General features: G+C 51.9%; 1 protein-coding gene across 1 annotated transcript in view; it reads right to left on the bottom strand.

The window, feature by feature from the left end:
* Window positions 1-13559: 13559 nt before the first annotated feature.
* The window catches only part of ZC3H3 (zinc finger CCCH-type containing 3), a 348388-nt gene continuing 335043 nt past the window's right edge, over window positions 13560-26904 (bottom strand). The window contains exon 12 of the mRNA XM_073329955.1: window positions 13560-20518. Within this exon, the coding sequence (XP_073186056.1) occupies window positions 20487-20518 (32 nt within the window). The 3' untranslated portion in view covers window positions 13560-20486. The remainder of the gene's footprint in view (window positions 20519-26904) is intronic.

Below are 26904 nucleotides of genomic sequence, written 5' to 3'. Positions count from 1 at the left end.
GCTCCCTGGCCCACGATTTGCACTCAGGTCTGCTTCCTCTGCTGGGGATGGAGATCAGGCCAGCCCAGGAATGCTACAGATATGCAAATACCCACTGTGCCCTCTTGCAGTCCTGGCCCTGTGCTGGGTCATGCCCGGAGACTCCCTGCCAGGCAGAGGCAGCAAGCCATGTCCTTCGTGTGAAGAGCTGGCGGAGTTAGCCGCGGGCCTGCTCCTGTGTCTTCCTAAGCAGGGAGCGTGGGGCCAGTCCAGGATGCTGCACCTGACCTAGTCACGTAGCTGCCTCTTTCCATCAGCAGCCAAGGCTCCCGGGCTGCATCAGTGTCCATCACACGCAAGGCCAGGGTAGTTCCGCGCAACGGGCCGTGGGGAGTTCTCCTGCCACAGTGGGCAGGCGGTGCTCAAACTCAGCAGCTACCTTTTAAGAGGGGGAGAGGGATGCAACCAGGACTGGAGGGGGAACAGCTGGATGTAAAGGAGGGTGTCAGGGGAGGGCTGGCTGCTCAGGTTAGAAATAGGGTTAGCTGGAGCATGTCCACGGGGCTAGAGCAGGGGGAAATAATGGGTCCAAGCTTGTCACTGGGCACCTCCCATGGAGCGGTTTGAAACCACTTCATGGGACACGGCTTCAGTCCACTAGCAGACGGGGCACCCGCCCTCTGGACTGCAGCGAACCATCACCCTGGAGCGCAGCTCAGCTGGCAAGCCAGGGCAAGAAGCAGGTCTGCAATAGAGAGCTGCCGGGAAGGATGCTCCAGCGATTATGGCTCCAGCCTGGGACCTGGGGAGACCTGGGTTCAAGCACCTACTCCACTGCAGACTTCTTGTGCAAATCTTGGGCAAACCATTTAGCCGCTCCGTGCCTCAGTTTCCCCTTCTAAAATGCGGCTGATGGAGCAGTGCTACTGCACGAGTGCGTTGTGAGGAGAAGCACGTTAAAGAATGTGAGGGGCTCGGACTCTACAGCAGAGGGGGCCAGAGATGTACCGTGGACGTACCAGATTCCGTAGGTCGGGGAGTTGCAACACCAACGCCCGCTCCGGACAGCTGGCCGGCAACGTAGACCCCACGGTGCTTAAACAGAGGGTGTCCTTCCAACCAAGTAACACCTCACCCCACCCAAACTCCGCCGGCTGTTTCAAGCAGCTACACTTTTCTTCTTCACATTGTGTGCTGTTGAACAGCTGCTGCATTCCCCCCCAGAGGTGGCTGCATTCCAGCAGCGATCAAAAGCCATCCCTGGACAGACAGCGGCTCGTCTGCCAGTTGAAATGCCTCAGGCTGGTTGGGACCCTTTGGCACGAAAGGCTCTAATGAAAGGTGAGCTCCCCTGGGTGGAACATCGTAGACGGGGGCTGGGGCTGGATTCGGATTTGCACATTGCTTTCCCTGTGGTGGCCAGGCCTGAGCAAGTGTTTCCCTTTGGCAGACGAGGGGTTGAGAGAAGAAGCTCCCAGGGATGGGTTAATTCTGCTTCTCTGGGGTCCGGGGATAGGGAAGGCCAGGCAGGGAGGGAAGGGGAAATGAGCCAGAGTAACGTCTCCCTCCACTCCTCCTCCTCAGTGTCCAGGATGCTGGGACCCTTCTGGCCTGGAATCCCCTTCCTTGTGCTGCAGTAACACAAGGAGATTAGCAGCTCCTTTCCCTGGGACAGGAACACACGTCAGCACCTTCCCCAGAGCTGTATTAACAGCTGCCTCCCTGGATGGAAATGAGACATTAAAGGATTAGGGCTGGGCCGGGCTCCAAGGATCTCTGTCACTCTAGGCCCAGGGAGTGGGAGTGTATTTATAGGCGTTTTGCTGCAGAGCCAGTGGCATCTCCCCTCTTCCCCCGCCCCGGACCAGGAGCCAAGCGGTTATCTAAGTTTGCACACAGGAGGGAGAGTGACATAACCAGTTGGAGGCCCGGAGATGGCAGAGAGCTTGCATCATCCCCTCGCTTTTAGAGGGGCAAACAAGTGCGCGGATTTAACTCTTGGAGCCGTTCTGCACCGAGGACCCACTGTGCACCAGGACTCCTGGGTTCTTTGGCTGGTTGTGCCGCTGACTTGGTCTGTCTCCCCAAGCAAAATGCACCATCGTTCCGTGCCTCAGTTTCCCCATCCGGGATTGTAACACGACAACGAGTCCAGACCCTCACAGCTATCACTACACCCACTCAGACCTTCCCGGCAGGACAGAAGTCAGAGCCTTCTGCTTCAAAAGCACCAGCAGGTGCTACTCTAGGCTCTGTATCTGGGGTTTGCCAAGCACAATGGGGTAACCTGACCATGGCACTACCATCGGATTAAATTAGAATCAAGACGACTTTCCTCTAGCAGTATGGGGCTTATGACACACAGCTGAGCAGTTCAGCTAACTCATGTGTGGTGGTATTAGCTATCCAGTGGCAAGAGCATGCTCTGTCTTGTGCTGACAGGCACAGAGCGCGTGTCCCGGCCCCAGAGAGCTCGAGCCCAGCTCAGACACACGTGGTCCATCCGTCGTAGAGGGGGCTATTTTTTCTTCCCACCCATCCCCTGGGAAATCACCGGCTGTCCAGCCTGGCACATGCACCCTAACCTCTTTCCTGCGTTTTCCAGCCCCAGCGACATCCGCGGGACATTGCTACGAGTGAATCTCTCTCCACCCTTGCCCCAGCCCACGCCCTTCGTCCGCCCACCGGGTCTGTCCTGGCTTATTCAGATCATGAGATAAACAGGTCCCCAGTCGTGAGATGATCAGTCAGGGGCTTTTATCAATGCGTTGGAATACAATTAATAACCATCCGAATTAATGGCAGCCGAAGACCTATGGCTCCATACCCCAGCCTAACTGGAAGGAGGGGCTGTGTTCCCAAGCCCGGAAACCCCCCTAGCTCCCAGCCCACCCCACACTCTTCTGCCCCCTCCCATCAGAAACCCGTGTGAACCAGTGCTCCCCCCAGATTTACAGATGTCTCCCTCCAGGAAACCCGGCGCTGAAGTCAAACAGCTGGGGAATTTTTTATTTAACTGTTTCCCCCCCAATTTCTCTCAAAAGCTTCGCAGGCAACTTCAGCCAAACAATGAGCGCCTTTCAACCTCTGGCCAGCTGCCTCAACATCTGGAACTGGTCACCAGTGACACGAGTTTGGGAGGCTGCTTGTAATTCTCCCCACCCCCAAAGATATTCCCCCAGATCACAAACCCACCACACAATTTGGCTCGAAGGACCGCGGCTCCCCGAGAGAGAGGCGCACGGAATTGGAAGAACCGGAGGAGCTGCTGTTCTCTCTCTCTCACACACCCGCCTCTGGTGCCAGCTGGATGCGGTGTCCATGTGCAGAAGGGAATAACCCACGTGACTTTAACTCAGGGATAAAATTCCAGCCTGCACCTCCTGCTACATCTGTGAGGGTCCCACAAGTGCCCCTTGCCACAGCAGCCTATCAGCGGGTTAACAACAGGAGAGTCATCACCCGCCTCCTGGAGTTGGCTCGATTTGGGTCACACCTGGGATTTCCATCTTCTATAGCCCTTTATTCAAAGTGCTCTACAGTCATAACGCAACGGGCTCAGGAGGTGGGCAAGTGTTACCCTCATTGTACAGCTGGGGAAACTGAGGCACGGTGATGGGATAGTTCTTGTCCCATGTCACTCACATTCCACGCTGGCAGCAGGAGCCGGGCACAGAATCCAGCAGTCTCAACTATTCTAGCCCCACCCCTTATGGCCCCAGGCAGGAGGGTTGGCTCACCCCCCAGGCACATTGAGAGCAGACTGGGAGAGGGGAGAAAAGTGACCCAGGTACTTACAGGATTCCTCAGAGCCTCCCATGGCAAGAAATCGAGCCAGCCAAAAGAAGGGGAAACGATGGGATGGCATCTCATTAAATCGGTCTTCAACAAAACCAGCCACAGCACCTCACTCACCACAATACCTGCCCTTGGCAACCCAGACGGCTTCTCTGGGGAATGGGGATGCGCCAGCCATGCCCTGCATGGCTGAGACTGGGCGGAAGCCAGGTCAGGCCCTGCTCATGAGGCAGGGGTCAGTGTTTGGATGGGAGACTCAAAAGCAAACCCCAGTGGGGTGCCAGGGAGTGGTAATAGGGTACAACAGGTGGTGCTCTCTTCTCCAATGCCTACGAAAAGAATACTTGGCTTTTCCCGAGCCCTCTCCACGTGCCTCCCAGGCAGTAATGAATTTAGCCTCAGAATCCTCCGTCAGAGTAGGGTAGCAAGTGTGAAAATTCGGGATGGGGGTGGGGGGTAATACGCCTCTATATAAGAAAAAGCCCCAAATATCGGGACTGTCCCTATAAAATTGGGACATCTGCTCACCCTACTTCAGATGGACCCATTTCCCATGGCACAGCTGGTGAAACTGAGGCCCGCTTAGCAGATGGGTGGAAAACTTTTTCCCTAGGAGGAAGGTGAAACACTGGAATGCGTTACCTAGGGAGGTGGTGGAATCTCCTTCCTTAGAGGTTTTTAAGGTCAGGCTTGACAAAGCCCTGGCTGGGATGATTTAATTGGGGATCGGTCCTGCTTTGAGCAGGGGGTGGGACTAGATGACCTCCTGAGGTCCCTTCCCGCCCTGATCTTCTAGGATTCTATGGTCTGTGGCAAAGCTGGGACTGGAAGCCAGGCTTTCACCACACGCCCTGCGCTCCGGAGCCGAGATCCTCGCCCCTCAGACACTCACTATCCCATGGCGCTGTCGGCAAGAGCGAGCCCCCTGGTTTCCTCCCTACATCCCACCTACCTAACTCCCAGTCTGAAGTTCCCGCTGGATGCCGGGCTTCTCTTCACTTCCTGTCCTGAACGCTCTTGCAGAGGTGCTGTGAGCCAGCGGCTCCCTTCCACCCCAGCAGCGGCTGCGTCAGACTGTGACCACTAGAAAAAGCAGAGAAACGGTTTCCATTCCAACTCCCTTTTCCCGGAGCCGAGAACTCCCTCCACAGTCAATTCCTTTGGGCCTGAAAATGCCCACCCAGATCCTTATCCCGAAAGGAAATTGCTCAGGCCTGTGCTAAAACAGCTGACGGGCTGTGGAGTTTTACGGTCTGATTTGCACAGTGCCTGGGGACGCCGTAGAAAGCTGGAGAATGCTGCAGGGGGCGGTAGTGTGCTCCACCCCAGAAATACCACCATCCTGCAAAAGAAACAGGGGCTTTGCCTTTCAGTTCCTGCTAACCCCAGGAACCAGGCATCCTCTCGAGCAGGGACGCGTTAAGCTCCCTCCATGCTCCCCTCATGGCCAGGTCTCCCACACAGGCTGGTCTTCTGCACGTTTGAGGCATTTTGCAGGCTGCAAGCTGAGCTGGTGCTGGCCTTCGCACCGTAACCAGGGGAATGCCAGCCCTGGTACAGGGTGGGCCGCTCCCAGCCCATTGCTGCACTTCACCTCTAAGAGCAAGATCCCAGCTGACACTAAGCCCCCAAATTGCCCTTGCCACAGCAGGGCACATCCGAGAGCGGCTTGGAACATGTGGGGAGAGGATTCCCTTTGTAATGAGCAGAACAGGTGTCCCCCCGCCAGGATTTCCTGGAAAGGGGGAATCTCAGCGTGAATAGTTCAGGGCTTGACAGCTCCCCGAATTGCCTGGAAAGGCCTGGGCAGGGTTCATCTCTCCCCAGGGTCGTGCACCGGGCTGCGCCGAACAAGCTAATTGGCTGGGAACGGAAATGAGTCCGTTGTTTCTCCACCTGTGAGGGGAGAACGGAGGGAGGGTGCACGGGGGCTCGCCCTGCATCTTCCAGGCTCACTGCATCCTCCTGGGGTCCATCACTCCCCCATCTCCCAGCCCTGGTAAGCTCCCGCTACTTATCCGATCTCGTCTCACTACAGCATGACCTGCCCCCTTGGCTTTGTCAGCGGCAGCGGCCTGCTCGCCTGCTTCTCCCCCAAACCCTTTTGGGGCCCCCCCATCTATGTAAACGTGCTTCCCAATCCCAGATCAACTGGAACAGCCACCACCCTGCCCCCCTTCCAATCTTCAGAGCCACCTCTCCCCCTATGCTGGGCCGAACGCAGGTGGGGGCCCAAAACTGTCACGCTTCTAAATGGGGCCCTTGGCTGAGAATCGCTGCAGCCACACATCTCCAGCAGTCACCGTCATCTTCCCCTGCCCCGTTTACACCCCCGTTGCCTCTTGACCCTGTTTCAGTTGCACGTTCTTTGGTGCAAGGACTGTCTTTGGGTATGTCTGTCCAGCACTCTGGGGTGTCCCAAACGGGCCTCTAGGCCCCCCTCCAATGCAAACAATAAATGAGGATGATGCGAGGGACCTGGGGACCCCTGGCCCCAACACAATCCCCCAGTAGGAGCCAGGGCAACTGGAGAAGACTATTATAACCAGAGAGAGGACATGACCCCAAAGGCCCGAGAAACCTTCTCTACTCCCCTCTGATGCAGGGTAGTGCTGCAATCTCCATCTCACAGGTGGGGAACTGAGGCACAGAGAGGCTAAGTGACCCGCCCACAGGGACATTAGCAGGATGGAGACGCAGACAGGAGGAAGAAGGGGGCCTCTGACCTGCCTGTGGCCCAGGACGACGAGGGCTGGCTGCCTATTGCCTTTGCTTCTCCACCCAGCCCTACCTGAGGGGCATGGGCTCGCTCGCCTCCTCCCAGCAATGGCCTGCCACGGCCAGCTTGTTGCCAGGAGCCTTAAGGCTGCTGATAGCACCAGCGCCTCTCCTCTCCTTTCGCCTGGTGGGGAGAGCTTGCCGTGGAGGGAGCACGTCAAACAGCTGCAGCTGGTACTTTGGCTGGCAAGCCAATGCGCCCAAACTTGTTTATGTGCCTGAAATCCATCTCCCAGCCCGAGGGGCGGCATCAGGTTTCGTACCCAGGGGCCTCTAGGAGGGTGGGATCCATCCCAAGGCAGCATTACCCACAGGGCGTCTCTAGATGACTGCAAGGTGTCAGGAAGCTCCCGAAATGTCACCCGGGCTTGTGCCGGACACCTAACACCCTCCCTGGAACACAGCCCTCCCTAACCCCAGTGTAGCTTGAAAGCTTGTCTCTTGCACCAGCAGAGGTTGGGCCAATGAAAGGTCTGACCTCACCCGCCATCGGATGGAGTCTGGGAAACCTGCCTGCACCGCTTGGGCTGCATGAGAGGAGGAGTGGGGATCAAGAGGTGGCAGTTATCTCCTAAGGTGACTTTTCACTTCTAGGAAAGGGGCGGGGTGCTGGTCAGTTTCCCTGCATGGCTTTGGGAGCCAGGGATGTTCTTACTGTGACTTCAGCGCTGGGTGAAGGGGCTGGCTTGACAGCCAGGAGATGGACGGCCTCCACCTCTCTCGGCCAGGTTCTCATCCTGCCTGCGTCACCATGGGATCTGAGCACCTTCCCATGTGCGGTCACCGTAGTGACTGATAGCTGTCACACGTGGTTCGTTCTCTCTCCTCTCCCTGGGGCATGTCCTAGGGAAGCCCCGACTGGAGCTCTCTCTTGCTGCAGGCTGCGGCACGACAAGTGCATCTGCCTCAGTTTGCTTCCTTCAGAGTCGCCAGTAACTCCCGCTAGCTTTCCTGACTCATGCCCTCCTTGGGACTGGCTTATTACCAAAACATAGTTCAAAAACTCCATAACAAAAGTCCTAAACAATTCATTTCTCACCCAGCAAACGTAGTCCTTAAAATCCTCTAGTCCATCAATAAGAAAAGGAGTACTTGTGGCACCTTAGAGACTAACCAATTTATTTGAGCATGAGCTTTCGTGAGCTACAGCTCACTTCACTCCATCAATGTGGCACGTACCCTGCTCCAGCATCTTCCACCACACCTGGCTCCTCTCCAGCTCTCTCCTGACCTTTCATTAGGACAGCCCTTCCAGGTTGGGTGCAACCCTGCTCTTCCCCCTGGAAGTCCCCATAGCTTCTCTGCTGGGAGTTCATCCTCACCAGGTGAGCATCCCTCCCTCCCCCAGCCCGCAGACTTCTCCAGCCCTCTGGCTGCAGCTCTCCAATGTGGAGGCATCAGGGGGTAGCTCTCTTCCAGGCCCTCCGCTGCTCCCCTGCCTTCAGCCCACTCCAGTTCTCCAAGTCAGCAGGCAGCGCCCTGGTCTTCATCCCTCCGGCCCTGGCTCTCGGAGGTGTGATGGGGTGTTCACCCCCCGCCCCACCAGAGGGAAGGAAGCGCAAAAGGGGCCAATGAGTGAGATAGGCCCCACGTGAGGGGTTTAGGCTGGAGAAGCAACCCTTGATTGGAAGATGGGGCTCAGCTGCATAGGCAAAGGCTGGGCTAGTCTAAAGCCAGGAAGCGGACAAGAGAAATGGCAGCAGAGAGTCTGTGCATTGGAGAGGGAAGGAGGGAACCCAGGGCAAGAGTAGGACCCTGAGAGCCGGGTTCTGAGGGAAGGGCGTACCCAGAAGAGAAGAGGGAGGAGAAAGCCCGTCGGAGGTGAGTAGGAAGCAGCCCCGGGAGAGAGCAGCAAGGCTGGGGACTGAGCAGACCTCGGCTGCATGTTGTAGGGTCCCAGGACTGGAACCTGGAGTAGTGGGTGGGCCCAGGTGCCCCCACCAGCCACTGACGGCGTGTCAGTGCTGGGACAGCAGGTCCAGTGAGACTCCATACCCCCCAGCCAGGTCATTAGGGGGTACGTCACGAAGAGGAAGCTGCAGCTCCTGGAGTGAGAGAGGATGACAGGGAGATGTGGGGCCTGGAAGAGAGCTAATCCCCAGAACAGCCAGGAGGAGCTGCGGCCTGTAGCAAGCAGAGCGACCTGAGATGGGGGTCAGCCGGCAAATCCTTTGTGCTGCTTTCTTGCCTTCGGCTTTCCCCCAGGAACATCCTACAGCTCCCAGTCTCTGTCAGCTCTCACCTGCCGACCTGCCACCCCCAGGCAGAGCTCCTCTTCCCCTTCCCTGGCTGAGTCCCTGACAGGGCCCAGGTGCCTTCTCTTAAAATCCAGCTGGTGAGTGACAAGTGTGCTGGCCTTTTTCTTCTCAAAGGCTGCTGCCACCCGAGAGTTTTGTTTTGGGAGAGTTTAGTTTGGGGGGGGGGGGGTGTTTTTACATGGTCAGACTGCCCTGTGGTCGTACGACAGAGCAGGGAGCAAAGAAATGCACCGTGCGCTTGAAGCGGAAGGGGGGAGGTTTTTGTGATGAGCCTGGTTCCTGGGGAAGTTCATTCCACAGTCTCGGACCAGCTTTATCCGTATGGCAGAAAGTCCCATTGGGCCTGAGGAGCAGAGCTTTAGATATGCTGGGCCCAGCTCATTGAGTGCCTTGAAGACAAGGATGGAGACCTTGCATGTGGCTTGCTAGTCAATGGGAAGCCAGTGTAGACAGGGCAGGACAGGTGTGATGTGCTCACTGTAGCCCTCGGTTGCTGTGGAATGCTCTGCGGAGTTCCGTACCAGCTGGATTTTCCTAAGAGCTCATGGCTTCATGCCAGCTCTGTTGCACTGAGGCAGGCCAGAAGGCCAGATGGGACGCACAAAGGCATCTCACTGAGGCCAGGCTTTTGTCCACAAGGATGGGGTGGAGTCTCCTAATCAACCAGATGGGGTAGGAAGTGTTACTTGTAGATGCTGCTAGGTGAGTGACGATGGCCACGTTGTTAGGATTGTTCTCCCCCCCCTCCTGGGGGTGGTGGTGGTGGGTTAATGGAGGACGTCAGGCTCTTGATAGGTCCCTGTTTACCCAACATCTAATTCATTGTTCATGCTGCCAGAAGCCATACCCAGAAGCTGTGTGAGAACTCAGTGTCGGCGAGGAATCCAGTGTTCCTGGACTACGGACTGAATTGACCAGTTCTGGGTGCATCCCTTCAACCCCAAGAGACCATGGCTGCAAACTCCTCCAAGTGCTTTCCTCTGCCCACCAGCATCACCTCGGTCTCATTCAGGTTCAGCGTCAGCCAGCCGTTCCTCATACACAGGTTGGTCTGGTCCAAGCACTGGGCCATCTTGCTGGCAGTGGAGTGGCCGTAGGCAGTGAAGGATAGGTGGAGCTGTGTGCCATCTGCCTATGAGTGGCACTGGAGCCCATGTCATTTCACCAGGTCACCTGGGAGCTGCATGCAGATACTGACTAGGGCTGGAGAGGCATTGATCTTTGTGCGACTCCACAGTAGGGGGGGTCTAGTTGTGGGGGTGCCGTTTCCCATCACTACTCATTGCGGGCGTCTCTCCAGGAAGGACTCAGACCAATTTAGTACATTACCCTAGACCCTAGCCACCTCACTTAGGCAAGACAACCATGTCTCATGATGAACGGCGCTGAATACCGCTGAGATGCCCAGGAGGAGGAGAATGGGGGTCTGCTCTCCATCCATCGACAGCAGGAGGTCATGCAAACAGGCTGTTTTGTCTATTCCTAGAGCAGAGGCAGCTGCAATGCGGACTTCCCATGCACACCTCCTCCAGCCAACGGGCTCCCTGCCTGCACTCAAGGACCGCCCCACCCACAACAGCAAGGGGTGTACAGTCCCCATGCTCCACCCATCCTGCTGGGCACCCACAGTACAGATGTCCCAAGGGCAGGGTAATCACACGCCTTATGCTAACAAAGAACAGTTCCTCTGGCAGGGAAGTTCTAGGAGTCCCGGCCACGGTCACTAATGAGAAGCTCCTGGACAGTATTTTCCCATTAACCTACACACTGCTCTATAACACACTAGGTGAACATCCTGCAGACTGGCTTGTGGTTAAGGCCCAGCACCGAGGCCGGGAGACATTCCCAGCTCTGCCACAGAACTTTAGTTGGCCTTGGACAAGTCACTTACTCTGATCACCCATCCATGTTTGTGGAGCGCTTGTGGTATGGCGGTAAACTACCACGGAAATGCCTCTATAGAAGAGATGATTGAGCAGAGACTGCTGCTTGGACCTGGTCTTTCCACATACCCCATCCCCATCTTGGACGTAGCCTCTTGCGGTCTCGTCAAGAACGTTAGCTCCTTGGGGAAGGGACCTCCTTTTTGTTACGTGTGCATAGTGCCTCGCACAATGGGGCCCTGATCGAGGCCTCCTTGATAACAGTGATCCCTATTGCAGTAATCCCTGAATTAGTTCGGCCTCCTTGTGCCTCTATTTCCTCATCTTTAAAATGGGGACAGGAATTCCAGTCGTATGGTGGGGTGAGAGGCTTACATGTGTGAAGTGCTTTGGGATCCACGGAGGCAGGGCGCTGTGGAAATGCTAAGTATTATTGTTAATAAAAGCACACACATACTATCTTTCCCTGCGATGACTGCTTCAGTTGCAGTGAGATTTTTTTTTTTTTTTTTGGGTCCACACCACCATTCCCATTGCTACCACCTCCCCTGGCACCGCGTCAGCATCTCCATCATAAACACCAATTTCAATGGTATGGGACCAACTTGCGGCTTGGCAACGCATCGCTGCCAGCCCCCCAGGACAAGCCCCCATGGAAATATCACCACAGAAACCTTCTCGGCAGCTTCTGCCGCTCTCTTGGCCTCATGAGCTACCCCTCTGTCCAAACTTGGATCTCCCTGGCCAGCTCAGTTCTGTGTTGCCCAGATACCTCGGTGATGGGCTTGATATAACCTGAATAGACAAACGCTGAATCTTCAACCTGGTTGCTGTATTTAGCTCCACTCAGGGCTTTGGAGTACAGTTTATAAGCCATACAAAGTAAAAGCTCATTGCACTTGGCAAGGGCTGTAGGCCACAGGGTCATCTCCACATGCGGACACCCAGCAAGTGGGGCTCTCTCCAGTTGGAACGGGACAAGGATTTTCAGTGGGGGAAATGTGGGAAGAAACATCCAGTAGCTGGTATCCTCTGGGCCCAGCAACTGCCCGAAAGAGGACTTTGCCTGTTCTCCTGCTCTCGCGCTGAAATTAATCACCTCCAAGCATCTATTTAATGGCAGCCGGCAATAAATTACACCATTCCTTGGGAAAGGCGTGGAGGCATCGGGGGCGGTAAAACGGCTGCACTAAATGAGTGAGTAATTTCCTAGCTTAATTATTTCAGCATGATTCTTAATCCCCATTACTCTGCTCCTTAAGGAGCCTTCACTGCTGCTCCCAGCGGTGCCTTCTGCTCAAGCTGCCTCTGAGCTGTGTTTGTAGATCCAGCTGGGCCAATCCAAGCCTCCCAGCTGCACTACGCAGGATGACACAGAGGTAGGAATCTCAGCTCACGAGCCATCCATGACACAATACCACAAAATTACCTGGGGCCTTACAGAATCCCCTAGGTTTCCATCCTTGAAAGGCCCAATCCCGGAGAGTGCTTGGCAGCTAATTAAACATCAAAAGGAATTGGAGGGTTCTCGGCACCATACAGGATCCAACCCAAGACAGACAAAACAAAGAGATGATGATTTTGCCCTTAGCATGCATGAGAACAGTTGTGTTTAAAAAGGTCAAAGCCGGTGGTGGTGCTGAGACTTAGGCTCAAATGTGGTAGCTGGTAGGTTAATCATGACCAGCGAATATATTTTTAACACAACTGTCGTCCCCCAAAAGGGCAAATCGTGATCTGATCTGGCAGATAGACATAACACGGTCCGAAGGCTGGAAGCAGAAGCTAGACACAGCCAGACTAGAAAGGAGGTACACACTTGTAACAGTGGAGCAACTTATCCAGGGAGGTGGGTAGATTCCCCCCACGTGGGAGTCTTTAACTGAGACTGGCTGTCTTTCTAAAAGATCTTCTCTAGCTTAAACAGAAACAAGGGGCTTGATGCAGGAGTCACTGGGCAAGAGATCAGACCCAATGATCCCAATGGTCCCTTCTGGTCCTAAAATCTGTGAAGCCAAGAACCATTGAAAACTGGCTTTTACGCTGTGCTGATTCAAACGGTTTAATTAATGTTTCCTAACCCAGGATTTCCCCCAATATAGATAATGCCTGAGTTGGAGCCAGAGCGGTAAGTAGAACTAAGATGTTCAAGACTCAGTCCCGCGTTTGGACCACGTCACCATGCTGCCATTTAACAATTTCCTCGCAATCACGCAGGAGACAAAAACTAAACCAGAATAAGTCAGGAAGAGAGAGGAGGCAGAGAGGGAGCCCAATGCAATATAAATGGTGTCAACAGGTTCAGAACAACAAAGTTTAAAGGGAATCTCTTCGGAGGGAGAAGGGTTTACCTACCATGGGCACATCGTCTCCCCAGGAAAATGCCTTCTGTGTGTTGGGTAATTTCAAGACATTTCTATAATCTCTACATACAGTATGTGTATATTACTTCTTCTAGGCAAACGTACAATAAAGTCCTCTGCACTCTGTGGATGCATTCCTTTTTCTGAACACTCATGGAAATTAGATATTTAGACATCATTAACTAGAGCTGTGCAAGTGACTGTATTTTATTTTCTGCTAAAAATGTACAAAGCAGAAATTTTTGTCAAAAAATGTTCATGGAACTTTAGTTTTTATCAAAAACTCCCCCAAAACTGAACATTGTGGGATTTCAGTTGTCAAAGGCCAAACGTTTTTTAGGTTTTTGGTTTGTCAATAAAAACCTGAAAAATTTCAGCAAATGGAATGGGTCTGACAAAAATTTCTGCTTCATAAAAAAAAAAAAAGGTTTTGATGAAAATTTTTCAGCCAGGCACTACCTTGGTAACGTTGGGAATAAGGAGAAACTTTTGATCACACATCAGAGAAAGAGCAAAGCCACAAAGCAGCAATTTGTTGCACAAACTCTTCATTCACCTTTATTTAAATATCAAAAAGCACCAATTAACAAAAGACATTTAGTATCAACAGTGACTATGGAATTCTTTATTAAAAATAGCTTCCTTTAACACATAGCTAAGAGTTTCACACCAAACAAAGCCCAGCACGAGCATAGAGACCACAAAGCGAAAGGTAGTTTTGAACATTCTCCGTTTCATGGCTCTTCCAAGGAATATCACCCTAGCGGTGATGGACACAGATTCTCACGCTTCACAAGCCTGTTACTGCTAACTTAAATCCTATGCTGCCCAAGTCAGTGCTCTGGCTCCTCTTGATTTTGCAAGCAGTAAGATAGCATATTGACATCGAGGGCAGAACCCTTCACATTGAGTGGCACTACATTCCCATGTCTGCTAGTTCAGTTAGACGTAATTGCTTCTCTAGTCGGAGTCCATATTTTCAGGGGGTTATAGAACTTCACTTCTAAGATCTTGGGCCTGGCCTAATTTCCCCAACACCCTTGAAACAAAACAGTACGATAAGGCTGGGCTGCTTAAACACACTAAGAGCACAATTAAACCTGGATCCCCACTGGCGTAAACACGTCTAAGCTGTGCCGATGTACCCCAGCCGAGGAGTCGGCCTGAGAAGTGGAGTTGTTGGGGCTGCCTGATTCGGAGGATGCTCCAAGATGCTTCCCATTGGCACTGGAATGAGGATCAGTGGCAGGGAGTTGACTGCAGCCTTCAGAGCTTACATCTGAGGTTCGCTCCCATTCATTTATGTGCTGAATGTACCCATGCACCAGGGAGCAGCCCAGCCCACAACCGGACTGTGTGGAAGGGGAGAGCGGGCAACCGCAAAGTAAGTTCGACTACCATTTAGCCCCTCCGAAATCCACCGGCTCCCCTCCATTTGCTAAAGATCTTCTGGACCAGCCCTACCCCCAACCTTGGTGCTCCTTAACAAACTAGGAAACGCCAAGTGGCTCTCACGGGGTATGTCTACGCAGCAAAGAAAAACCCACAGCTGGCCTGTGCCAGCTGACTCAGGCTGTAGGGGTGTTTCATTAAGCCCGAGCTCTGGGTCCTACAGCCCAGGCTCCAGCCCGAGCCCAGATGTCTACACAGCAGTGAAACAGCCCCGCAGTCCAAGCCCAAGTTGCCTGGCACAAGCCAGCCACGGGGGTCTAGTTGCTGCGTAGACATACCCATGGAGGAAGGACATTGTTTTTTAAGGGGGAAATTCAAAGTCATTTCCACATTGCCTGCCTGGGTAACACAGAAAGCTGGAGTCATCTCTGGCTTTCATTTTAGTGTCACAGTTCACCAGGGAGGGAGCAGGCGTTTGCTTTTGAGGGCTGGAGCTAGGTGGGCTGTGTTATCCGCATGCAACCTTTGAGCATGACCCTTCTTGGTGGCTTATAATACATGGCATGACTAAGTGTGGGTTCACGTATAACTGTCAAGCACTCAAGAATCTTCTGCCCAATGTTCTCATCTGTCCTTTTAAATCCTGTGCAGTGACACCTCTGTCCAGTGGACTGCATCAACGGCAAGGCAGCAGCAGGGTGCTGGGTTCATTGACCACTCGGGTGGAGGTGTCCTCGTGAGAGGGCTTTGGGTGTGACAATGCCTAGACGGGTTGTCTCGCTCAAACGAAGGATGCAGGACGCAGCGGGGTCCACGTGGCAGTTGTACAGTAATCACAGAATTTTTGAGAACCCCAAATGGTTGCATTTAGTGCTGTTGATGTCACCATGTTTCACAAAGGCGTGTGACATCACAATGGGGAAACTGAGGGGTCACGTGCCAAAGTCAGAATTGGGAATAGAACCCAAGTCTCTTGATGCCCAGTCACCTACCCTAACCTCTGGACCATGCTCCCTCCCTGCCTCTACTGAGCACAGAGCGAGCCCACGAAGATAGCAGTGATTTGTGCCAAAGCGTTCGAGTTTGGAAATTAGTTACATGGCAGCTTTGGTTGTACTTCGTGCCAGTGAATGTACATGATCCGAGAGCTGATACTCTGGGCAGTTGAGCGAAACACTATCTGTCAGTCCCTCCTGGAACAAATCCTGCAGGGTAACTCACACCCTATAAACAACCAGCCTCAGCCCCCTTAAAGAGACGCTTCTTCCTGAAAGTTTCAGAGTGGCAGCTGGTACTTGGAAAAGTCAGAAGCTCTCTGAGACACTACAGCTTTCCAAGCCTCTGCATATATAATTTCCCCCCTACAGGAATCTGTCCTGCCCTGGAAGTAAATACGGTGACGTTAACATCAAGCACCAAATCAAAACGATACGGTTACATGGTATCAACTCCATCCCAAGCCCTGGCAGAGGAACGAGCCAGTCCCCACCCCAACACCTGAACTGAATTGATCCCCAAGGAATCTAACAGGCTCAAAATTCCCACTGCCGTAGATGGGGGCAAGGAGCTAGAGCAGAACATGGGCCTGGTGCTGGAGGTGGGGAGCACCACCTGTGAAGGGCTGAGCACCCTCCTCACATGCTGCCATCACCAGGAGTCGACGGTGCTCAGAACCTTGCAGGATCAAGCCCACTGTCCCTAAAGAGGATTGTTAACCTTACATCATCCTACCCTGGAGCAGAGCAAACGAATGGATGAGATAGCCAGCGGCCCTGGGTATTAGCTCAGCCTGGATGGTTCACCAGCGGGGTTGAACATTATGTCTCAGCGATGCTGACTCACAGGTAACACATCGCATGGCGGTAACACAGGCAGGCATGTACAGACCGGGATAGCCATGATCTCTACCTGACAAAGTCAAGGAAGGAGAACGCTGCAGAGCAGAGTCACACTAAAGAGACAAGCAGGGACCTGTAACACCAGCAGAGCCAAGGAAGCCTCTACCGTACAGAACACACAACAGCTTGGCTATAAAATATATATCAAGGCAAGAAACTCCCTAGATCTAACCTCAGCCAGCTACTGACTTACTACGTGACCTCAGTTTCACTCAGCCTCCTAGCATCTCTGTCGCCCCTGCAAGAAAATGGGGTGAAAAATAGTTGAAACCTTAGTGGAAAGACACACAGACATTACAGACCCCTCTGCAACCACTGCAAACCTGAGGGCGAAGCATCTGGCGGCTGACTGTCCCCAAGAGAATACATTACAGGCCCTTCTCCTGTCACTGCGAACCCGAGGATGCTGCACCTGAGAGCACAGCTCCCCCAGGGAAATATGTTGCCAAAAGACCTTGAAAATAAAAAGTGCCTGGCTACTGGATTTGCGAGTTCACACGCAAACTCTGCTTTCTTCCCGTTCACTGATAAACACGCTGACCGAATCCTGTGCATGCCTCGCAATCCAGAGGTTTCCAGGGGGGGCATACTGGTGACCCCGGGGCAGCACAGTAGCCCACCCTGGCTACATGGTCAGTTAGGCAGCAGTCGGCCGGAACATATGGGCGTCTGTATTTTATTTACACACAGCAGACCCCGTATGCTTCTGGCAGGCGCCAGGGTGAGAGATTTTGCTAAACTCCCATTGCGTGTGTCGATGGAGGCTGCCCGTCTGAGGAATGAGAACCAAACCACCTGCCCCAGAGTTCCATGTAATGATACCGAGCTACTAACTAGGACATCCTACTAGAAGAGGGAGGAGTTTGGAAAGAGACAAGCCCTCTTGGTGCTTTCCTAGGACCTCTCAGTTCAGGATTTTCCTTTGCCCTGTACCCTCTGTATCTCCCCATGTCAGGAAGGTCTAATGGGGAAACTGAGGCTGGCTCTTAGTCATAAGGTGAATTTGCCTTGATAATATTTACTTCTCCAGCCTCTATCTCCCAAGCAGCAATGATGGCCAAAGTTTGCCTTCAGATACTCCCATTCAGCCCTCACTGTCTTGCATAAGTGTGACCAAGAGACAAATTTGGCCCTAAGGTCCACTATCACCAAATGCTTAGACTATCCTCTGACCTAATTCCAGGGGACCCCACTGAAGCAAGGTTCTCACTGACCATTCCCTGTGTGTGAAGTTTTACTGGGGATCTTCCTGGTTGCTGTAGATGCTTTCTATCTTGAGGTCCTAGTGCACCCATGATGTGACATGTCCTGTATGGATCTCCTTGGCTTCACTGCAGATTAGGCTATGCCATTGGGATTTCTTATGGGGTTCTCAGTGCTTTTTGCATGCTGGATCAGATGGGAATGTCTGGATTTGATAGGAATTTCTGGAACTATCCTTGGAAACTTAGTGACACCCATTAAAAATCACCTCCACCCCCTAAAGTTTAAAATGATGGAGACAAAAAAGAGAAAAACTGCACCTGCAGTTCTCCTCTCGGCGCGCCCTCGGTAAGTTGCCCGGCCAGCACTCCTCCGCTCTGCGGGAACACACATCGACAGGATGCTAAATCACAGAGATAAAGAAACGGAGTGGGGAAAATAAAAACAGCACAATCAACTGGGTGTTTGCTAACGACCCCCCTCATGCTCCCTCCGTCCCTCAGTGCAGCGAGGAGCCGGGGAGGAAATGCTGACCTCAGCAGATTGCAATTATAGTTCCAATCAATCTTTTATTAGCTTGTTGCTCTGTGGTGAAGGGAGGAGATGAGCCAGGCAGATTCACAGAAGGGGGGAAATTTCACCGCTCACCGCAAAAATTTCAATCAAACTCCACGGCAGCTGGCTTGATATGCAAAGTGACCGAGAGATGCTACCGTGATGAGTAACTAACACCCTCCAGGAGCAACGTTGGATGATCAGACACTGTGAGAGAAAAAGGCATCGGCATGTGACAACTGTACCTTTACACCAATGCAAACTGGACTCCCAGCGCCAGGTCATCTCCTGGGGGGCGAGAGGGATACGTGACAAAATGTGTCAACGTCAAGCAACTCAGAATCCACATTACGCATGCTGAAAAGTTGCAAACTCTTTTTAGCAAATGTGTCTGGTTTGAACTAGAGACAGGTGGAGGCTGCTCAGTCTGGATCCTGATTCTGAATGCCCCAAAGCTGGGCTTTGGTTGAACCTGTTTAAAGACAGTGAAAGTCAGACCCAGATCACACTTTGGATTTGGAAGGGTCCCAAGTTTGGGGTATCTGGATCCAGGGGTCCGGCTCAGGCCAATATCAGAATAGGAGCCCTATGAGAAAGGCAGAGCTGGTGCAAACGTGTTTGGCTCTGAGGGGTGGTATGGGTCAGCTCTACATTTAAACCAAATGCTTGTTGTGTTGATATCATCTCTCAGCACAGCACTGGGGCTCCATTTCATTAGAGTCTGACCCACAGTAAACACACCAGTTAAAAATAAAGAAACCAAGGAGCTCTGAATATTACAAACTCCTCTTGGGACTGAGGTGGATTTATCCAGGTGGGCATTTGGCCTGTACATTTGGGAACTAAGCAGACAGCGTCTCTGACACACTAAACAATCATTATATGAACCTGTGAGATCATTAGAGAATGCTGGCTTCTAAACCAAGAAAACAGGTTATTTTCCCTGGACCTGAACTGAACAACCTGGAATTCAACACACATTGAGAAGGGCACTAAATCCTTTGTGGGAGGCCCATGTTCCATAAATACCTGTGTCCTTGCACCCTGCTATTACCACAGTGGAGAAGAGGAGAAATCACCATTAACAAAAGTCTAATTCAGAGTCCTCGGTTCCTCTTTCTTTCCTGACTAGATACTCTGTCATCCTTGGCTTTTACAAGCCTCGCTTTTCCCCTGGAATACTTAACCAGACTGCTTTCCTCGCCTCTTTGCATGAACCAGATACAGATGGGAAAAGCAGCTGGATCACAAGGCAGTGCTCACTGAAAGCAGCGGTATGGAAACCACCACACTGACTACAGACTTCACCTTCTGTCCTCTTAGTCTTGCTGCATCTCCTTGCGGTTTCCTTTCCTCTTGGAGGGGTACAGGGATGGGAGAAGGTGATCGCCCTGCACACCGCGGGACCACAGGGTTTTCTTAGGCCCTGTCAGCTGCAGACAAATCACTAGCAAACAGACTCCTCCGCGTGCATTAGATATTAGGGGGCTTGCATTTCCATTCAGAAATGCTCCCCCCCTCCACCCCCAACACACAATATTTTTTGGCACAAGGGCATAACTGTTTCTCTGAAATGGTTTCAGAGCTCACCTCATGTGGCTGTTCTGTTTGGGTCACACATATCCCTTAAGCACATGGCTACAGGAAGCCACAGCCCCCTTGCACACCCCTCACTCACAAAACAAATTCCTATCCTGATGGTTGTAAGATGCGCACACCCTCATTTCTAGGCAATTGCTGCAGTTCTTGGCTGGCTGAAGTCCTCCAGCCTCTCATCATGCAGTATAATTTCCCACTAACAGACAGCACTGTTGAAATATACCCAACTGGGCAATGCGGCTTCCCGGCACTAAAGAGAAACAGAGTTAGGTTTCTTTAATCCCTGTGCCTTCCTCAAATCTCTGTGAGGAGAATTACTGCAACGGCAAAGCTCCAAACACACCACCAAGAACCCGGGTGCAAAGGGCTGCAGGTATGATCAATGGGCTCCACTTAGCCTAATCTGGTCACAACAGTTCATTCATGCTAACTCAAGAATGACCAGGCAAACTGAAGTTAAACAGGGGCTTGGGAAGGGGGTTGTTTTAAATAAACCAGATTAAAAGATCATTTATTCCAAAATTAAAACGCTTACAAAGCCGCCTCCCTGTGTGACGGGGCTGGGGGAACCTGGGACATTTACTGTTACCGGGTTCCGGGCCAAATGAACGTATCGAAAAGGAACACAAATCAGGAGGAAGCCTCCTCCCATCTTGCTGTCCTGAGGTAGGTGCCAGGCCTAGCCTGGCCGCTGCGTTTCCTGAGGCGTTCGGCTGCTGGACTGTTGGATGGACCAGTGCATGAAGAGGCCAGAGAGATGCTGAATCCAGGGAGCTGACCTCACAGCCTGGGCTTGATCTGCAGCGGCTTCCCTGGAAGGAGAAGGAGAAAGCAGAAGGTGAGTGTTGTGGTGACATTAGTAGCTGGCAGTTTGGGAATATAAATCTATGGCAGAGGAAGTGGTTAGAGGTGAGCCCCAGATGCATTGTGGGAAGGGCAGAGGGGTCACAGCACTGGAGAGGATAGCTATGCACACATGCTAGACGTATAATTTGGGCTTAGAGGGGCAAACTCTGCTCCCTTATCCGTGGCCAGGCCCCTACCTGCATGGGGGAATAGGATTCTGAGAGCACACACCTGGACACTGGGCAGGAGCTCCCTCCATGGCCACGCCCAGTAAGGATCTTACAAGGGGGCCAATGGATCATCATCTAAGCACAGCCACTGGCCATGATCTCCATCCCCCAATGGCGCTGTGATAAGAACAGGGGGAGGGATAGCTCAGTGGTTTGAGCATTGGCCTGCTAAACCCAGGGTTGTGAGTTCAATACTTAAGGGGGCCATTTAGGGATCTGGGGCAAAAATTGGGGATTGGTCCTGCTTTGAGCAGGGGGTTGGACTAGATGACCTCCTGAGTTCCCTTCCAACCCTGATATTCTATGGTTCTATGATCAGGGGTTAGCCTAGACTGAAGGACAGTGAGAGCTCCCTGTCCTCATCTTCAAATCCTCCGCTGGGCCAGGAAGCTGCTAGCTCAGGGGCCATCTCACCTTCTGAGCACACTGCAATATACACCTGGCTGAACAAGCTGCCTCGCAGTGACACCCAGCATGGAAGGAAGTGGCCACCAGACCCCCACCACTAGCCAACCCTACAATTTGTTTGCCAGGGAACTGAATCACAGCTTCCAAAACAGGGTCTCTCATGTGAGCTATGAAAAGTGCCTATGGATGCTCTGGGCAGAGCAGAGCATAATGCTAATACGTGGGAAGCTATACTTTGAGCAAACTGCCTACCTGTGGGCTGTGCCAATGCAGGGTGCATTTTAGACAGTCTAGTGGGTAAGACGAGAGGTAAGAGCTTAGGGCACTGTTGTTGGCTCTGTTACTCATTTGCCATATGAGCCTGGGCACGTCACTTAACACAATACCATTATTTCCTCTAGAGCCTCAGGTTCCTCATCAGTACACTGGAAATCCTATTTCTATCCCTTGTCATTGCTAGTGATTGCAAAGCGCTTCGGGATCCTTAAATGGAAGGTCACCTAGATGAGCACTGAGGGCCATGTTACAGCTCTGACTAGGAATTGTGTATGTATTTTACTTACACACACACAAACACCCCAACATGGCACTAGCCCATATTTCTTGGCAGCTGTGAACCACTGGAGAATTCCAACCCTTGGGCGGATGCCATCCGGTTGGCTCCCAAAACAAATTAGTGGCATTTAGTGGGGCTGCAGGGCAGCAGCTGCTGCTAAGCCAGTGTGACTAACCCTCTTTCGCTGAGCTGGAGGTGGGGGTGGGCAGGCAGTGTTACTGGGGACAGGGCAAAGAGTGAGAGTTCACATCCATTTTCACTCTCGGCCCAGCCCCCAGGGTCCCACTCAGTCCCAGAGCTCATCTTTTGGGCTCCCCTTGCTCCGCTGCTCATACCCCTTGGCTTCCTTCTACTCCCATTGCCATGCCTTCCTCCATGCTGTCTCCATCCATAAGCCACCTCCCAAACCCGGCACACTGGGTTCCTAGTCTCTCCTCATGCAAACCTTCCCGAAAGGCTCACTTCTAACACCAGCCCAGGGCAAACCTCTCCCCACCCAACTTCAAACCAGGAGAAAGGAGAGAGACTGGAAAACCGAAATAACCCTAAACTTGGGTCTCCCAATGCGTCTGGTCTTACCTGGCAGTGCCTTAACCTGTAAGCAGCCAGGGGCAGGGATTGTCTTGGCAGTGCCAAGCTCAGGATCATTAAATGAGATTTTCCACAATAGGAGCCTCTGCTATAAGGCTAGTGAGAGAACAGGGCATGGGCCAGTGGTGTGAACAGAGGGGAAGGAATCTGGGTTCTAATCCTGCTTCTGTCATTAGAACCGAGCATTGGAAAGGACCTGCTGGGTCACTGAATCCAGTCCCCTGCTATCGCAGGCCACCCTGTCAGACCATCCTGGTCCGAAATTTGCCAAGCTCCATCTTACAACCAGTTCGGTTATTTGCTCCCCACTGCATGTGTTAGGAGGCTGCTCCGCAGCTTCACTCTGAGGGTTAGAAGCTTCCTGCTAATTTACAGCCTCAGTGTATCGATGCCCAGTTTATTTGCATTTGCTCTTATGCCGACGTTGTTCTTCATCTTAAATAGTCCTTCCTCCTCCTTCGCATCCCCCGCCCCCCACCCATGTATTTATAGAGAGCAATCAAGTCTCCTCTCAGCCTTCCTTTTGCTACATTTCCGCCAAGCTCTTTAAGTCTCCTCTCATCAGATGTGTTCTCTGTTCCCCGGAGCATCCTAGCAACGCTCCTTCTCTGCAACGTCCCTGTGCCCTTGGGCTGGCTGCACGAGCTGCACGGGTGTTGCAAAAATCTAACGAACACGGGAATGTTTTTTGGGGAGGGTATTTCCTCATTTCAGTTTAAAACCAATATTTGCTCTCACTGCATGAGAGAGCTAGGAAGCTAACCTAACTAGAAACCAAGTTATAATATTTCTTAATGGGGAGACAGTGTTGCCCAGTGGATAGTGCACTTGATGGGGACCCTGGAGACCTGGATTCTATTCCTATCTCTGCCACCGACCTGCAGAGTGACCGTCCCCCCTCTGTGCCTCAATTTCCCCTCCCATCTTTTGTGTCTCATCTATTTAGGCTGTAAGCAGTCTGGGGCAGTGTCTCACTGTCTCTGTACAGCAACCAGCACAATGGGGTCCTGATCTCCATTCAGGCCTCTACGCGCTCCTGGAACATAAATAATCATGATAATAAAGTGAAACTGACCAGTCTAGTTGCATCGTACAACTTTAGTGACATGCAGAAAGCAAACAGACAGCATCAATGGGGAGAAAGAATTAAGGTCTGAAAATATCTTTCAGCTTCATTTAAAACAATGCAATTGCATTAGGAAGTCAGGACTGGCCAATCCTTATTGCAGTATGTCCCTGCATTGCTAATACCATATACAAGAGTGTATCATACTGGGGCAAGGAACCTGTTGGAATTATCTGTTTTTTTTAATGGCAACAGCTTTCTAGGCTTTTTAGAGAACTATCCCTTTAACCTTAACCACCTTGTCTCACCACTGACATCAAAAGCAGCCATGTGGTTGTGTCCCTGCATTACTTACTGAAAATGTCGTCCTTCCCAAACTGCCCTGGATTTACACACACCTCATGGTAACAAGAGTCCTTCATGGGAAGGCTAAGCTGCAGAAAACAGCACCGCTGAGAATGCCGATTTCTGGTTCTTTCACAATGGGCTGGAAGATACTGTTCTTCTTATGTGGCATCTCCATTTCTGGAGGTTTGCAAGCATGGTAGCCCATGCTGTACAGCTCTCTGCTAATCTCTTTGTGGATGAATAATCGTTTTGATCCACATGGGACACCCCATCCCGCATTCACGGTCTTCTTTTTCTGCCTGGTGTTGTTCTGCCACCAACTTTCCCTTCCAGTGCCCATAAACATGCATCGCCCACAGACCTCTTAAAAGTATCCCGCAAATCAAATCTTTCTTTACGTAAGATTGCTAACTACTGTTTTCCTAGTTCCAGTCATCTCCAAGACCTTTTCACTGGTTACGTGGTGTATCCAGGATATTTTCATAATTCTTCTGTAATACCATCATTTGAAGGATTGTAGTTTGTTTATTATGGAGTGTTTGAATGTCTACGTTTCACAGCCGTAATTTAACGCCAGCCTAATGCAAGTTTTTAAGAGTTGGAATTTAGTCTTCAGATTTATGACGCTTCTCATCAGATGTTTATTCTTCAGGGATGTCTCTTCCACTCTTGCTATTCCGGTGCTGACGTCAATATCCGATATTCCGTCTTCTGTAAGATACCGCTCCCAAACCCCACTTTGGCCGGCTCACAAAGAAGGTGTGATGTTTACAGAAACCAGGCTTGGATGATTCATTTTCATTAGAGTGATGATTGTGCCTTAAATTAATTACCTACTTATACCAATCAGCCAATCTATGTATATAGATACCTCTGACCTACACAGGCTCAGTCCCTGAGTGGCTATGTTAACAGCTGTGATTTCCTGATGCAGTGAATTTATCAACTGAGGGCAAGAGTGCCCTGCACCCACTGATTCCAAAGGGTTCAAAAGGTGCAGTTACTTTGCTGGGCCTGCTCTATTCTGAAAGTACAGGATGAAAAGAGCTGCTCCTTGTGCAGAAATTACGAATTGCCTGCGGGGATAGAGCCCGTGTCTAAACCGGAGAGCTCCCTGCTCCCAGCCACACAGGGACTTCCCCAGGACTCCAATAATTTCTTTAATATCATCAGAGATTAAACATTCTAATATTAAAGAGTGAACTTTATCCAGCCGCAGATACCAGCCACGGAGTGGGATGGAAAGTGGCTTGCAATAACACTTTGTGCTGCTCTCGCCCCTTCCCCCTGAGGATCTCAGAGCTTTAGAGACATGCATTCACCTGCTCAACACACAGGCTGAGACAGGCCATTTCGGAGAGTTCAAAGCCCTTCTCGGACTCAGGGGGAGACAAGTTCTCTGCTTTCGAGAGCACATTTCATCGAGAAGCCATCACATGGACACCTATTGTAGCTAGTCCCACTTCTTCCAAACTCTTCACCACACAATCATTGCCTAGGGCCAGTACACCCACACTTTAGGTACAAGACAATCAACCTCATCAGAAGGCACCACCTCATTTCAAATAATCTGCTGCTACATCAAACAGCTGACGCTCACCTTTGCCAAGGGGTAGGCTGACATGACATGGCCGATATCTATTAACAACTCAATAAGGACATTATAAGAGTGACTTTGTGGGCCCCTCAGAGTGTAAATCCTCCAGCTTCCAAGAAGCAACTGCCTTCAGTTCTGTGCTACCATGGAGGAGGACTGCTGGGGAGGGGGAAGATGGAGCAGCCTGAATGCCAATGACAGCACTTGCTACCCCAGGACTAAGCCTGCTAGCCCAGGTGAAGCGACAGGTCTCCACCTTGTACTGCTCTGTTTAACGGTGCATTACCAGTTCGCTTGCTGGCTCATACACTTTGCAAACAGAGATGGGCTTGTCTTTATGTTTTCCTCCACATTGTAACGCCCATGTCATTTTCTGCAGCGTTTGAACGTGTGCTCTTCCCTCTTTTCCTTATCTGCCCTGCCTGCTTCCCTCCTTTCTGCTCATTATATACAGGTTAGGGTGCTGCCCTGGGCTTAGGGGACAGACACCCTCCTTAACTGTCCAGCACGCAAGGAGCTAACATTGGTTTCTTTATTTGGTCTGCTGTATTTCCTGTCCCTCCTGCTTTCCCCTCTCTCTGAGCTCTGAACTACTTTTTAAATGTGTCCTCCCCACCCCCAGTTACATACCTATCTGCACCCACTCACATGTACGCACACCCCCACACCTATTTGCACCCACTCACACACATGCATATACACACCTATCTGCACCCACTCACACACCTCCCCCTGCATACACACCCCTATCTGCACCCACTCTTACACCTCCCCCCGTATACACACATCTATCAGCACCCACTCACACCCCCTCCGCATACACACACCTATCTGCGCCCACTCATATGCACACACTTGCATTTGCACACTTATCTACACCCGCTCACATTTATGCACACCCCACACCTATCTGCACCCACTCACACATGTGCATATGCACACCTATTTACGTCCACTCACGTGTACACACACAATCCCCTGCATACTCACACCTATCTGCACCCACTCATACACACACTCCCACACCTCCATACACACACCTATCTGTGCCCACTCACATGTACACACACCTACCCCTGCATATACACACCTATCTGAATCCCCTCCCCCGCATACTCACCTCCCTACAAATGCTCCCAGGTTCCCCAACCCCCCCTCAGTTCTACTCCCTGGCCCTACTCACCCCAGGATCAATGGGATCGCCAAGCCGTGACAAGCAGGGCAGCAAAGCATTCATCAGTTCCAGCTCCCCCAGGGATCTGGGTCCCCGAGAAGTTGCAATGGGCAGTAGGTCAGGGGCTGGCCAAGTCCCCAGCATGGGGAGAAATGCTCCAAAGAGGAATTAAAGGGGGGGCTCCTTCAAACTGAGGGACTAACGTTGTCTGAGAGCTCTGAGAACTACATAGTGGCAGGGGCTGGAAGCTGCATCTGAGCACCAGTGAGCAAAGAGTTAACTCCAGGGTGTTCTGGGGGTGTAACAAGGGCAGCTTGAGGCAGGGACAGTTCTAGACCCAGCTGCTGTGAACTCAAAATACAGCGCAGAAAACAGGGCCTGT

Source organism: Lepidochelys kempii, chromosome 2 (assembly GCF_965140265.1).
Source record: "Lepidochelys kempii isolate rLepKem1 chromosome 2, rLepKem1.hap2, whole genome shotgun sequence".
In the NCBI taxonomy this organism is placed as follows: domain Eukaryota; kingdom Metazoa; phylum Chordata; order Testudines; family Cheloniidae; genus Lepidochelys; species Lepidochelys kempii.
Note: the sequence above shows the minus strand (reverse complement) of the source record. Positions and strands in the feature narration are given on the sequence as shown.